The sequence below is a fragment of the Dryobates pubescens genome, chromosome 11, assembly GCF_014839835.1.
Source record: "Dryobates pubescens isolate bDryPub1 chromosome 11, bDryPub1.pri, whole genome shotgun sequence".
Taxonomy (NCBI): Eukaryota; Metazoa; Chordata; class Aves; order Piciformes; family Picidae; genus Dryobates; species Dryobates pubescens.
In genome coordinates, this window is record NC_071622.1 from 9,413,123 (window position 1) to 9,426,404 (window position 13,282).

The 13,282-nt window shown below is 46.4% G+C and overlaps 1 protein-coding gene across 3 annotated transcripts; it reads right to left on the bottom strand.

Moving 5' to 3' along the window:
- Positions 1 to 2,076: 2,076 nt before the first annotated feature.
- Positions 2,077 to 11,636, bottom strand: GORAB (golgin, RAB6 interacting). Of its 3 annotated transcripts, XR_008462448.1 has the most exons (6): positions 11,553 to 11,636; positions 10,328 to 10,694; positions 7,591 to 7,692; positions 5,553 to 5,693; positions 3,810 to 3,891; positions 2,883 to 2,994 (listed from the first exon to the last, which is right to left on the bottom strand). XR_008462448.1 is itself a non-coding variant. In XM_054165567.1 (5 exons), the coding sequence occupies exons 1-5, from the start codon at positions 11,614 to 11,616 to the stop codon at positions 2,526 to 2,528; spliced, it is 1,143 nt and encodes a 380-aa protein (XP_054021542.1). In that variant the 5' UTR covers positions 11,617 to 11,636; the 3' UTR covers positions 2,077 to 2,525. The 3 variants fall into 3 exon arrangements, 2 of the variants coding, with proteins under 2 accessions (XP_054021542.1, XP_054021543.1); XM_054165567.1 differs by lacking the exon at positions 3,810 to 3,891 and having other exon boundaries at positions 2,077 to 2,994; XM_054165568.1 differs by lacking the exons at positions 2,883 to 2,994; positions 3,810 to 3,891 and having other exon boundaries at positions 5,549 to 5,693.
- Between the last annotated feature and the right edge of the window lie 1,646 nt (positions 11,637 to 13,282).

The following is a 13,282-nucleotide window of genomic DNA, read 5'->3' on the forward strand; positions in this document are numbered from 1 at the left end:
TGCAACTGTAATGAGGAACAGACCTATGCACAAGGACTTAGAATCTCTTGAGGAGCAACCAGGGACAGCTGCAGAGGACAGAAACAAGAACGGTACAATTAAATTATTATTGCACTTACTGGTGCCGAGTTTTGGAAACCATAATCAGGCTGCAACAGGCTGTTCTGCAACTGCAGACAGAGCAAAGGAAGTCAGCCACCATGTTCTCACAACACATTCACATCTTCAGCTTTTTAGAATAGAATAGAATTAACCAGGTTGGAAGAGACCTTTGAGAGCATCGTGTCCAACCTATCATCCAACACTATCTAATCAACTAAACCATGGCATCAAGCACCCCATCCAGACTCCTAAACACCTCCAGGGATGGTGACTCCACCACCTCCCTGGGCAGACCATTCCAATGGCCAATCACTCTTTCTATGAAGAATTTCTTCCTAACATCCAGCCTAAACCTCCCCTGACACAGCTTGAGACTGTGTCCTCTTGTTCTGGTGCTGGTTGCCTGGGAGAAGAGACCAACCCCCACCTGGCTACAACCTCCCTTCAGGTAGTTGTAGAGAGCAATAAGGTCTCCCCTGAGCCTCCTCTTCTCCAGGCTAAACACCCCCAGCTCCCTCAGCCTCTCCTCATAGGGCTTGTTCTCCAAACCCCTCCCCAGCTTTGTTGCCCTCCTCTGGACATGTTCCAGCAAGTCAACATCTTTCCTAAACTGAGGGGCCCAGAACTGGACACAGGACTCAAAGTGTGGCCTACCCAGTGCTGAGCACAGGGGCAGAATGACCTCCCTGCTCCTGCTGGCCACACTGTTCCTGATACAGACTAGGATGCCACTGGCCAGATCTTCCAGCAAAACGACCAGGAATGCAGCATACTGGCAACAACAGAGCAACAATTCATACCTATCTCCAATGCTACTTTGTAAGTCCTCTAGTTTCAATGAGTCCTGACCGTGAGCAGCTTCTCTGGAAAACAAATGTATCCCTCTTTCTCCTGTCTACAGGATGCATCGGTAGGGAATTTCCACTGCTGCCTTGGGCCATGGCTAGTTGAAAAGATTCCTGCCAGGCTGTATCCTGTTGTGTCTTTGCTTCGTCCCTGCCTGTATTTTGGTACAGGCTTTTTGGAGGTTTTTCTTTCACACCATGGAAAGCTGCCAGAAGACATATCTGACTCTTGTCATTTATCACCTCCTGTGGAAAAAACAGCCTTGGACACGTGTGTCAGTATCAGGTATCGCAACTGAGCGTAAACACTGCGTGGAAGACGCACTGATTTATTAATAGAATAAAAATGAAATGTAGTGACATGGTTTTCCACTACTAAAGCCACAGGGACAATCAGCATCCCATTTATAGACTTGATGGTGTCATTCAGTAACTCATTCATAAACTGTGACTGACAGGTCCAGGTCAGGTACTGCAGACACCCTCTCCACGATGGAAGCAGCCTTCCTCTGTTACAGAGCAGATAACTGTGAATGCAGTCCCCACGGTTCGCAGCTGCAGCCCGTCTATAGGAGGTTTTCCTATGTTCTCTTTTAATTCCTGAGACTCCCTCCACCTGGAATAGCTTTTAAAGCCTTTCAACAGCAACATAGCAAACCAGCCAGACTTCTTGTGGGGTACAAACCTGCTCTTTGGGCAAGAAAATGCATTGAGTACAACACAAAAATGAGCTCACCTCCAATATATGCTGTGGGGATTATCCATTACAATATCCCTAGCTAATTATTGGAGCTTTGAGGCAGACAAAGAAATGTTTGTAATGTAATGGCTTTGATTGTAACACACTCTATTTTGTGTGTTTCTACATTTGCATCATACATCCTGCAGCATTTTAAACTGCATTTTTGTTAACTCATAGCTGCTGTGATATCGTAGATAGTAACATTATCAATATAGAGCTTTGTGTGATCTGGCATTAGCTGAAAGAAAGAGGCAAAGTGAGAAATAGGAAATATCACAACTGATTTGGAAATTTGCCTCAATATGCAAATTTCCTTTACATCAGGTAGAGGAAAAAGAATCAGCTACACAGACAATTACAGTAAGCACTTGGGTTTAAGCAAACCGTTGGAAACTAAATCCCTTATGGATACAAAGGCAGGCAAACATCCTACTGAAGCTGTCAGAGGAGAGAATACGTTCAGAAGCAGACCAAGTTGTGATGTTTTCTCCTGCAGATACCTATCACTGCTTGGACCAGGTATCTGTGATATTGATATACTGAAAGCCCTTGGCAAAAACTCTACTGTTGGCTTTCAAATATCTTGTTTCGGGAAGGCACAAAGCCCTGAGAAGAGCTGGATGAACTTAAACCAGAATGATGATGACAGATGGTGAACCCCCAAATGGGAACCTTGTAAAAAAAAAAGGCTTTTAACACTTAAAAACAACATTAAAGGAAAAGATAGTTATTAAGTGCATATTACAGGCACTGCAGAAGACCAGATATAACATACAGCGCACAAGCCCGCAGACAGTGTTTAATCTGTAACCAGCTGGCTTATCTGAGCCTGGTAGTCATGTAGCAGAACAAGCTGGGGAGCTTCCGGGGGTCACTTTTACTGCTTGAGTTTGGCTGTCCACACTGGAGAGGGATTTGGTACCAGAGTTTTGAGACTGAACCAACTGTTCAGATGTAGCAGAAGTGACATCATGGTTGGCATGCTCACTCTCCCGCGCTGCAACACTGGGAGTGGGGTTTTCCTTAGCTGTCCCAGCGTGACTGTGTGACCGGCTGGCTTGTCTCCCTGCTTCTGCCTCCTGCTGCTGCAGCATCCGCTCCACCTCTATCTCAAGTTCCAGATTTTCCTCATCTGCCTCCACTTCCAGCTGCTGCATTAACTCCTCCAGCTTCCTGGCCTTGCGGAGTTCATTCTGCTGTATGATGGTGCACAGGTGCTCCGTCAGGTGCTCCTTAATCTCAGTCTTGTGCTGGAGGTCCAGCTTGGCTGCCACGTACTCCGACTCGGCCTTATCATACCGCTTCCTGCAAAACCATCAGCATTGCTGGTGGGTTAATTCTCACTGCATTTCACAATCTCACACACAGACAGCTACGAGCATCCCTGAAACACAGCGTGCCCTGCAACGCACTACGCCAGCTGCTACATTAGTGAGAGGGAAGCAAATAAGAGTCAATTGATCAACCCTCCTCCTCCTGACACTTTAGCCTCCACTGCTGCTGCATTCCAAGAGTTCATTTACTCATTTGAAATCTACAGATGGAGTCACAGACAAACATTTTGATTGGATGCAGCAGAATCAGAACTTGCACTGTTTTTACACACCTGTCCAGTGAGCTGAAACACTGCAAACCAGGTTTGTGCTTCTTCTAATCCAACCATCCACCCACCCAACTGAAACAGAGGCTACAACAGTGCTAGACACATTTACACTTGGATCTACTTTAGAAGTGTTCTCTTCTGGCCAGCTGTAGCTATGTTCAGAAAACCATGAGCAGCACAGACTGACACAGCATATGACATCAATAGTGAACACAACTGTGGTGTGGCAACAGATGCAGAGCTGTATTGTAACCATCCCCCTGACACACACCTCCTGCCAATTTGCACTTCCTGTCATGACAAACACAGCGAAAAGAAAACATTCCAACTATTTATTGAGGTTAACACATCTGGGATACCCAGCACTTTAATGGCTGGTATGCACATTAGTGATGCATCTTCCACTGCCTTCAGTGAATCTGTATAGTAATTCTGATTTAATATGAAGACAGATGCAATCTTGATCTTCAGGGAAGGGAACATGCAAAGGCTTTTGCAGAATGACTATGTAACATACCTTACAGAGCACTCATAAAACTAGTATTAGTGAGGTGGTTGAATAAAGATTCCAGCTGGTTTATAAAAGCAGATTCAAGTATCTGGTTAAACAAAGCAACAGAAAGACAGGAGAGATGCTTTGCTTTGGGAAGCAGAAGGAAATAAGACATAGAAAAGCATTCCCAAATAGATTCTTTTATATAATAATCACAAAACTTTGTCTGCAGTGGGCAGAAGATGCCTGTTTACATTTGCCTCACAAAAAGTCATGATTTCCCTGGTCTGCTATCTGAAATGAAAAAAAACCCTAATGCTCTGCTGGAACTTTCTGTACAGTTAAATATTTGGGCTGAATTCACCACACCTTCATCCCATGATATTTACAAAAGTTCCATTCTACAGCAACTGTCAAATGGCCCTAACTATGTATGTGCTAAGGACTACTTAGTATTGTAGGTTTTGACTCACTGAAATGATTTTAAACAAGGCAAAACCTAAAAATATGCTTAAAAACGCACCACTTGGAAGTAAATCAGCTTTGGCCCTCAGTGCATAAAAAAACTACAACACTGAAAGTATCTAACTTGCATTTCCAGATCCCTTTCTCACAAAACCCAAAGACTTACAAAGGTCACGGAAGGCATTCGGTATCTTGTAAAGGCCTAGCAGCATCCTCTTTGGTTATATTCATTATAAACTGCTTTCCAAAGGTAAGAGCTGCTTCTGTCACATCTTCTTTCACCATTAAGCATGTCAGAAAGACACAGCATTATCAAATTTTGGGAAGGAAAATTTTCTGGGAGCATTTAATGGTTTTAGAAACCAGACTTAAACCTACGATACGCTGAAATGTTTTTTTCCTCCTGAGGATATGAAATTCTGGATCCACATGCACTCAGCTGCTGAAACTGTGGTGGATCTTGAGATATTCCAACTGATAATTGCACAAAAGGAATCCTTATTTTTTAGCTGCTGCTGCTATTTTTTTTTTTTTTAAGACTAATTACCACGTTTATTGGCCTGTGGTCAATGTAGAGCAGAAGCCATGAGGAGAAATACACGTTCAACACACTGAATCATGAACCAAAACCACAACCAAACATTTCCATTTTATTAAATGGCTACATAAACATGCTGATGTTTATCTACTGATGTTGTGGTTCACCCACAGCTAATAGGGTGTTCCGATTAAATTCTTGCATTTAAGGAGCTCATCAGGACCAGAGTGATTAAAGGCACATTGTGAAGGGTGAAAGCTTGCTTTTTCCTTCAAGTTTGGGTGCCACTTCCAAAAGCACTTCAGCAACATTTTATGTTTTAAGCCTAATTGGTCCCATTGATTCCAACAGGACCAGAGCTGTCATCAACAAGCAAGTTTCCCTGAAAAGGACTTGCACTTTAGGATTTAAAAAAACCCACACCCAACCCCTCTTTCCCCCTGAGAAGAAATAAACAACCTTGAAACAATAAAGAAGGGCTTATGGACATCTGCACAGTTAAAGCAGTGAGTATGTCTCGTGACAGCACGAAGCTGGAAAGCACAGCCTGCAGTCAGGAAGCCTACTTCAGTTTGCAGAGTCCAAGGGAAAAATTAGGAAATAAAAGGCACACTTTTACCTCAAGATTTGAAAGCCCCCCAGACTGTGACTGCTTTAACTACACATTATTACAATGACATGACTCCATTACTGCTTTGGTGACAGGAACCAGGGTTTTCCCCCTCTACTCAGGCAAGGCTGTTCCCTGCTCGTCTGGCACTTACCGGGCATAGGAGTAGTCCAAGCTGGCCTGATCAATGCGGTTCCGCAGGATGCCAATGTCAGCAGACACCATGTCATCCAGAGCTTGCAACTCCTTCTGAATCCTTTTGAGTTTCACTGTTTCAGCTTGAGTTCTTTTGGATCTGCAAAAGGAAGAGGCCTGGTGGTTTGTTTTTTTTCCTCCCCTTTTCTCTTCAAGCTTCTCTTCTTGACATAATGGCTCCCATTTCATGTGCAGAGCAACTAACTTCTTTAAGAGCTGTTCAGAGGGTTTTTCCTTTATGGTTTAAGACTTCAGATCTTTTTTTGTTAATATCCACAGGGATCTAAAATGCCTACTATTAAAGGACTACAGCAAAATTACGTAATGACTATAATCAAAGGGCCTAAAATGGATTGTGTTTCTTTACTGTGGAAACACACAAGAAGCTGCTGTATCTAAGTAGTTCTCAGAGTAAGGAAACAGGAAATGGCTTGGGGTGGGGGGAGAGAGAGGGGGGAAGGGTATTTAGCCCTGCAAATATCCCCTTTCAAAGAAACACAGTTAGTAGGGGCCAAAAAGTCACCTAACCTAAGCTTGATTTCCATTTTGTACAATTATTCCCCAAAGGCCTACTCAGATCCCAATGAAGTCAATGGAAAACTTTACATCAAACACAAAGGATTTCAATCAAGCCTTATGTAACCTTTTTCAACTTGGCCTATTTGTTCCTAAATTCTGAAAACTAAACATTGCTAAGGGCAGGAGGCTTTGATGGATTTCCCTCCTAAGTAAACTAACAAGCTTTTACACCAGGTCACTTTGCTGTCATTCATCACCACCAGCAAATCCATGCTCTTCAGCGACTGCTTTACACCTCAAAGCACATACTTGAAAGCAAGACTAGATATGCAGGCAGTGACACCATCTCTCTTCAGACCACCTGATGCAGGTGGAGAGAAACAGACATTCTGCAGTATTGAATGAAGCCTTAAGAAGGCCCCTGAATACCAGATGTAACTCTCTAGCTGTCACCTTCCAATTGCTTCTCTCCTCATGCTCTGCTTCCAGGAGGAAGAACCCAGCCTGGCGGTCATGCCCACATTTGCTGTCCTACAGTGACTCAGAGAAACGTACCTGTGTTTCACCTTTGCTTGGCAAAGGAAAACAAAATCTGCAGAACCCCAAAGAGAATATTCTGCACAGTAGTGGCTATGTTCACCTGTGCTACCCAAGAGATTTTATGGGCAGAATGCATCATGTCTGGGAGGATACTGTGACCCCAAAAGCTTCACATCTCCTTCCCTGATACAGTGTTACCAAAGTGCTTCCATATTCTTCCTTACAGACCTTGCCTTCCCTCTAGTCTTAAACTAGCTCAGTGGACAACACTGTAGAATGTGTAAAGCTGAGTCACCTGAAGACTAAGAGCTAACAACTGTGTGAACATCTGCATATTTGTAACTCCTAATCCACCAGTGGTACCTTCCTAAAGCTGACTGTCTTCTCTCTCAACACTTTTCACATAAGTGAAAGAGTCAAAAGCCCAAACAGAACCAGCTATAGTTGTTAGGGTGCTGGGCCATTTCACTTAAACTACACTGTTACCTAGAAAGGTTGGACTAGGTGATCTTTGAGGTCCCTTCCAACCTGGCATTCTACAAGTCTACAATAGCTTCCATTCATAGGTTAGGAATCAAATAAAGTCTCCTTATACCCAGTGAAAACAAACTAGGAACAGAATAGGGACGGGCATCTGAGCACCCCAACTTCCAAATACGCCTTCACTAACAGGCAGAAGGACTTAAGCTAATTCTTGAACTGTGTAATAACTTTTCCATCTGTGCACAGAGCTGCAGCTTTGGAAGTGTGAAAAGCTTCAGCACAGCTTCTTAGCCAGCACATGTCATCAAAGGGAAACGTCAGTCACAGCTGCTTACTTGTAGAGCAGCACATACAGAGCACAGAGAGGAGGAAAAAGGATTTAAACAGAAGATGTGCAACTGGTAGCAGATAAAAAGCAATCCCTCCCTTGGCCATGCTGCAGCACAGCCCCTTACCTCTCAGCAATGGCTTTGGCCAGGAGTGCCTTCTTGCGTTTATTCTTCTCTTCTATCAGCCGCTGCTCCTGCTGGAGGATTTCCCATCGTGATTTTTCCTGCCTGCTCATTGACCAGAAGATCAAAATTAACAGGAAGTTCCTTTCTCTCCCTGTCCCCCAAGTGAAACAAATATTCACCTTCGTATTTCCCACCGCAAATGAAAAATGTCAAAGGAACAATAAACAAGTTTCAGTGCTGAGGAAAGAAGAATCATCTGCAAGAAGCCAGTTAGACCAAGAAAACATTTCCAAATGAAATCTAATGATCAGAACAAAAGCCTTCCTAAGCAAGTAAGCTGCTGGTTAATTCAGCTTTGCTGGCAGAAGGAGCATACAGCACTTTTTCAGATATGGATGGAATTTTTCATTTAAATGATGTGCTTCCCCACTAGGTAGAAGCAGTTTCAAGTTTCTTACCGGCTGCTACAAGCCACCATCTGTTTAGTCTGCCAGCACAGCCTCTTTTTTGGACATTCCCCCCCGCCATGAAACAGATTCTTTCACAGGTTTGCTTTACAATACATGTAGTAATTAAATAATTAAACAGATACAAATTGAAGGCTGGCAAAAGTTACAATGAAAAAAAGCAACAAGGAAGAACAAGAATCCACTTTTGCCACCAGAGAAACAGTTCTTTGGATTCCATTTCCCAGGCTACATCTATTAAAAGATACAACCAGCCCCAGAGGATGGAAAGCAAGTTCTCAGGTGAGAGGGGACAAACTATGTCAAAACAACTGGGCAGGACTAAGGAGAAACAAAAACTGCTTTGCTGCTTTTCCACCCTGTTGAGCTTTTCATACCATCTCTCGAGAAGTCTCAGCTTAAAAATAGCTTAGCTTAAAAATACCCAAGTAACTTGGCTATGTTAAGATTCACAGCCATTTCTGCAGAAGACTATCTCTTCAGGCTTCTCCTCATTGTCCCATTCCTAAAACACCATGGAGAGAAGTATTTTTAGTCAGATCTCAATTCAAATCCACAAGCTGAGATGAATTCAGTAGATTCAGGGTGGGGGGGTCGTTGCAGCTAAATGTCATTCACTTCCCACAGAGTTAAAAGCTCTGCAAAGCTTCAGTTGTCTTCTCCCCAGTCAAACAGTGTCTGTATTTTTCACCACCAGGAAGAAGCTGAACAGCCATCACTACTGGTCAGCTGGGCCCACACAAGGAATTTGGTACTGCTCTAGAAAGTGCTACTGTTCTGGTGAAGGGACAACTATCTGCAGAGCTGGGCCAGTAAACGGCAGGCAGCACATCCAGCAGCTGCAGCCTCTCAAGACACATCTCACCAAAATATAACCTCATGGATTCTTTTGAGTTTTGAATTGAAGAGAAGCCAGGTGCTGCAGATTGCCACAGTCCTGCCTCTCCAGTGGGAAGCACCTTTAATCCCCTCTGAGATCCTATGTGCTTGGCACACCACACTGGGAAAGCTGCTGCTGATCCCTGTTTTGGGGGAATACAAATGATGCATGCAACTTTGGTGGCTAGCCAATGTTTGTTGATTATATTGGGCAGAAAAGCGTAGACTCAGGGCTGGAGCAGCACTGTTGGAAGTGTCTGAAAAAGAAACTACATGCTCTAGCAAAAGAATTCATCCTTTTGGCCCTCACAGTTTTGCATGCTGAGGAAAAAAAAAAGAAAATTAACACTTGGATACAGACAGCAAAACAAATGTGAAGAGGTACAAGAAAAATAATTTCTCATATTGGAAATGCCTGCCCCCTCCAGCACTGACAGCAGCTTCCTTTTATAGGCTACCACCTGAATTGTGGATGACAAACCCAGTGACTGCACATTCAATCAGACTCCCAGAGAGTGATGGAATGGAATGGAATGGAATGGAATGGATCAGGTTGGAAGAGACCTTTGACATCATCAAGTCCAACCTATCATCCAACACCATCTAATCAACTAAACCACGGCGCCAAGCACCCCATCCAGTCTCTTCCTAAACACCTCCAGGGATGGTGACTCCACCACCTCCCTGGGCAGCCCATTCCAATGGCCAATCCCTCTTTCCATGAAGAACTTCTTCCTAACATCCAGCCTAAACCTCCTCTGGCATAGCTTGAGATGGTGTCCTCTTGTTCTGGAGTACTGATGTTCACTATTTTTTCCTGTCTCCCTCACATGTATCAGTTTGGTGCTTCAGATGGAGGCAGGAACCCCACTGTGGGCTGAAGCATGGGGTGAGAGCCTTGAAATTGGTCTTGTCTTGAATCATAAAAGCCAGAGAGCTGCTTAAACCTGAAATCTTGCCTCCTTACCAACACTTCTGGCATTCAAAAATCTGGAGCAGTCTTGTAAAAGAGAACATAAAGATACACAAATTACAGCATATCTACTTCCTGAAAGGCTTTGTTGTGGCTGCTGGCTGGTCTACACAGCATGACAGTGAGATTAAGTCTTCATAAACCATAAAGACCCTCCGACATCTTGGGTGCTTTATGATGTAGAGTCCTGGTGCCACAGATAATTACCTGAAGACAGCAGAGTGCATGTCTGCATAGACTACCCTATGGAATTTGGTCTTGAATCTGGTTTAAACTAGCTAGGGATTTTAAAAAGAAAAGGAAGCAAATATCATCTTTCAAAGCCTCCTATTAGATACAGACAAGTTCACTTCACAACACATGAATGAATCAATCCAGAATAACAAAACCCACGCCCTGATTTGACCAACTTACTAACAATTCCACTTTCTTTTTCTCCACTTTGGAGTTTGCCTTTGCAGGATGGGTCTGGACACTGTCACTGCCGTTACAGGGATCTGCTGGTGCCACTCCCTTCTGCTGGTCTCGGCTGTCACTTTGCTTTTGATCTCCTGCCGAAGAAGGCTGAGGTGGTGGCACAGGCTGCTGAGGATGACAAGGCTTGGGTTTTGGTACAGAAAGCAGCTGCTCAGGAGGAACAGGCTGCAGGCTGCAGGCTGCTCCACCCTGCAGTCCCAGCTTCTGACATTGTTGCTGGAGGGCTTTTTCTCGTTGCAATTGCTTCCGAGTCTTATTCGCAGTGTGTGGGCGATGCTGCTGCTGCTGCTCAAAGGGTTCATACAAATCTGTCAGCGGATGAGAGGGAGAAATGGGATTAAACCCAGATCTGAAGATCTAAGAGAGACTCCGTGAACTAGCTTTTCTAGGCAAACAATTGTGCAAAACCAACATAAGACATGCTAGGGTGTCAAGGGAAGGCAACGTGGGGGAAATCCCAAGAACCTGGCAATATTTTGTTAGCCTAACAATCAGGAGTTTTGAAAGATCCAAATTAGCATCCAGAATTAGGAGAGGGAAGAATAAAAGGCCTGGACTGCAGGACTACAGAAGGAACCATAGGCAGGAGTGAGTCAATTCTTGCAGCAAGCATGGAGAGAGATCTTGTGCTAAAGAAGAGTCCCAGGCAGCCTGGTGGGCAAACATGAAATTTATAAAGTGAAGAATGGGGAAGAATAAGGTGGTGGCTGGGCAAAGAGGCTGGGAAGGTGAGTGGAGTAGTGGACAGGCTGATGTGGGTGCAGGACAAAGGGTTGCAGAGTCTGGTAATGTGACGGAGAGGTTACGGGTGAGGAGACAGCAGGCTGGGCGGGAGATTGTGAGCAGCAGTAAGAGATGGGCCTGAATGCGAGAGACCAGGGGACAAAAAGGAGAAACTGCCTAGAGAAACTGAGGTGTTTGACGCGGGGATGAACTGGGTGAGCTGAGGGGATGGATAGAGGTGTGCACGCAGGGGGCCGAGAGTACAGGGAGGCTGAGGGGCAGAAGGGAGGTAGGTGCAGCTGCGGAGGCTGATCGGGTGCCGAGGGCCCGGAAGCTCTTCCGCGCTTCTCCCGGCACCTCTGTTCCCCGCTAACCGGGGCGGAGGCCGCGGTCGGCCCGGTCCCGAACCTCGGCCCCCGCCAGAGCCCGGTCGCGGTCCGTACCTGGGCGCTGACACTGCAAGCGCCGCAGCTCCTCCTGCGAGAAGCCGGACCAGGTGTCGGCCATGGCGCTTCCTCCTTCCGCTGACGGGGCACGGCGGCGGGTAGGGCCCGCGGCTGCCCCAAAGCGCCGTCCGCTCGCCGCAGGCGAACGCCGCGGACAGCCCCGGCCGGCAGCGCCGGGGGCCCTCGTGCCTCCCCGGCAACGCGGCGGCGGCGGGGCGGGGAAGATGGCGGCCTGAGGAGGGAGGAGGCGGAGGCCGTGGGCGGCGGGGGAAGGGGGAGGGTGGTTCGAGCAAGGCAGAGCCGAGTCGGTTGTCGATGAAGCGGCCGGACTCCGGAGGTGACGGGGGGCCCGGATGCCGCTCGCCGGCGGGGCTGCCTTAGGGCTCCTCAGCGGGCGGGCAGGCCTAGCGTCCCGTCAGCGCTTCCACCGTGTAGTCACGGGCGCGGTGCGCCCGGCACGGCACCGATGCAGCAGGGAAATCTGGCGGTGCAGCAGTGTTGCCGTGGGTGTGTGCGGCTCTGCTGTGCGTGGTACGCTGCATGGGGCACGTCCTGAGAATGTAATGCCACGAAGAGCTCAGCAAGTCCCAGCACAGAGGTGGGGGAGAAGCCACTCAAATAAGACAAACATCACCACGACACCCTGATCAATTTTAACTTGTGATTGGGTATGAGCAGGTGAGATACCTGAGCACATGTCTTTGGGGCCTGTATAGAAGGAGATAAGATGCAAGGCCACCTGCCAGGAAAATGAGTATTTTGCCCACACTGATGATTCTGAATCACTGCTGTGACTGTTATGCACTCACATTCTTCCATCCTCCAGTATAAATTGAACAGATTGGGCAATATACAGCAGTATCCTCTCAGTAGCCATAGAAACAAGTGGTGTTTCTGTACCGCCCGAACTCTTAGGGCTGCTTTAAACCTATCAGAGGTCCCACTGATAAGCTTACCTCCCACCGTCAAAAAGCTGTCTGGAGCACCAGGGCACGAGTCCCAGGCTTAGCTGAAGCAATGCAGGGGACTGGAGGCTTAAATAATACATCATCAGCAATAAAATGGGACATTTTCAGTGCCTAACCACATCCCTCCTCATTTCCAATCTGTAAAGGATTAGTCAAGCTCTGAAGTACTGCTGTCTCCCAGAGCAAGCTCATAAGCCAATGACCATGTATGACTTTGCAGTTTATCACAGCAGCACTTTTAGCAGCTCCTGCGTGACTAATGCGGCCCATAAATACCAGCCCTGGCCAGAGGAGAAGCTGTCCTGAACTGCCACTTGCTGGCAGGTGTCCAGTGTTTGTGATGGGATGTGGCTGAGTGCTTTTGGGGAGCAGAAGTGCCACCATTTTTCACCCACAGTTTTAGTGTAGGCCTTGATTCCAAGTGGCAGTGTCAGAGGCATCCAGCCAAGGGCAAGGGTGTGTGGTTATCACGGTTATATTCTTGCTGACCATGAGGTCCTTCCTGGGTGAGCTTAGGGCTGAGGGATGCCAACTAGCCCTTCAGACTGGATTATGGCTTCCTCCAGGAAACCTGACCGAGCACAGAAGAGATCCGAACAAGAGCTGTAGTCCAACCTTGACTCAAGTTCTTCAAACTCCAGGGAGTCCAGATGGCAAAACCAGGTCTCAGCTTGAATTTTACAATGAGTCATTGCTGGCCAGCCTCACAACAAGGTATAAGCACCTAATTCCCCTCAAGATGCCTGTATGGGAACCAGG

Excerpts from the sequence above, each read along its gene's own strand:
- GORAB (XM_054165567.1), bottom strand. The coding sequence starts at position 11,616 with ATGGCCGACACCTGGTCCGGCTTCTCGCAGGAGGAGCTGCGGCGCTTG. Across the intron at positions 10,695-11,552 it reads CTTGCAGTGTCAGCGCCCAG|ATTTGTATGAACCCTTTGAG; the intron begins GTACGGACCGCG and ends ATCCGCTGACAG. Across the intron at positions 7,693-10,327 it reads GAGAAAAAGAAAGTGGAATT|GCAGGAAAAATCACGATGGG; the intron begins GTTAGTAAGTTG and ends GTCAATGAGCAG.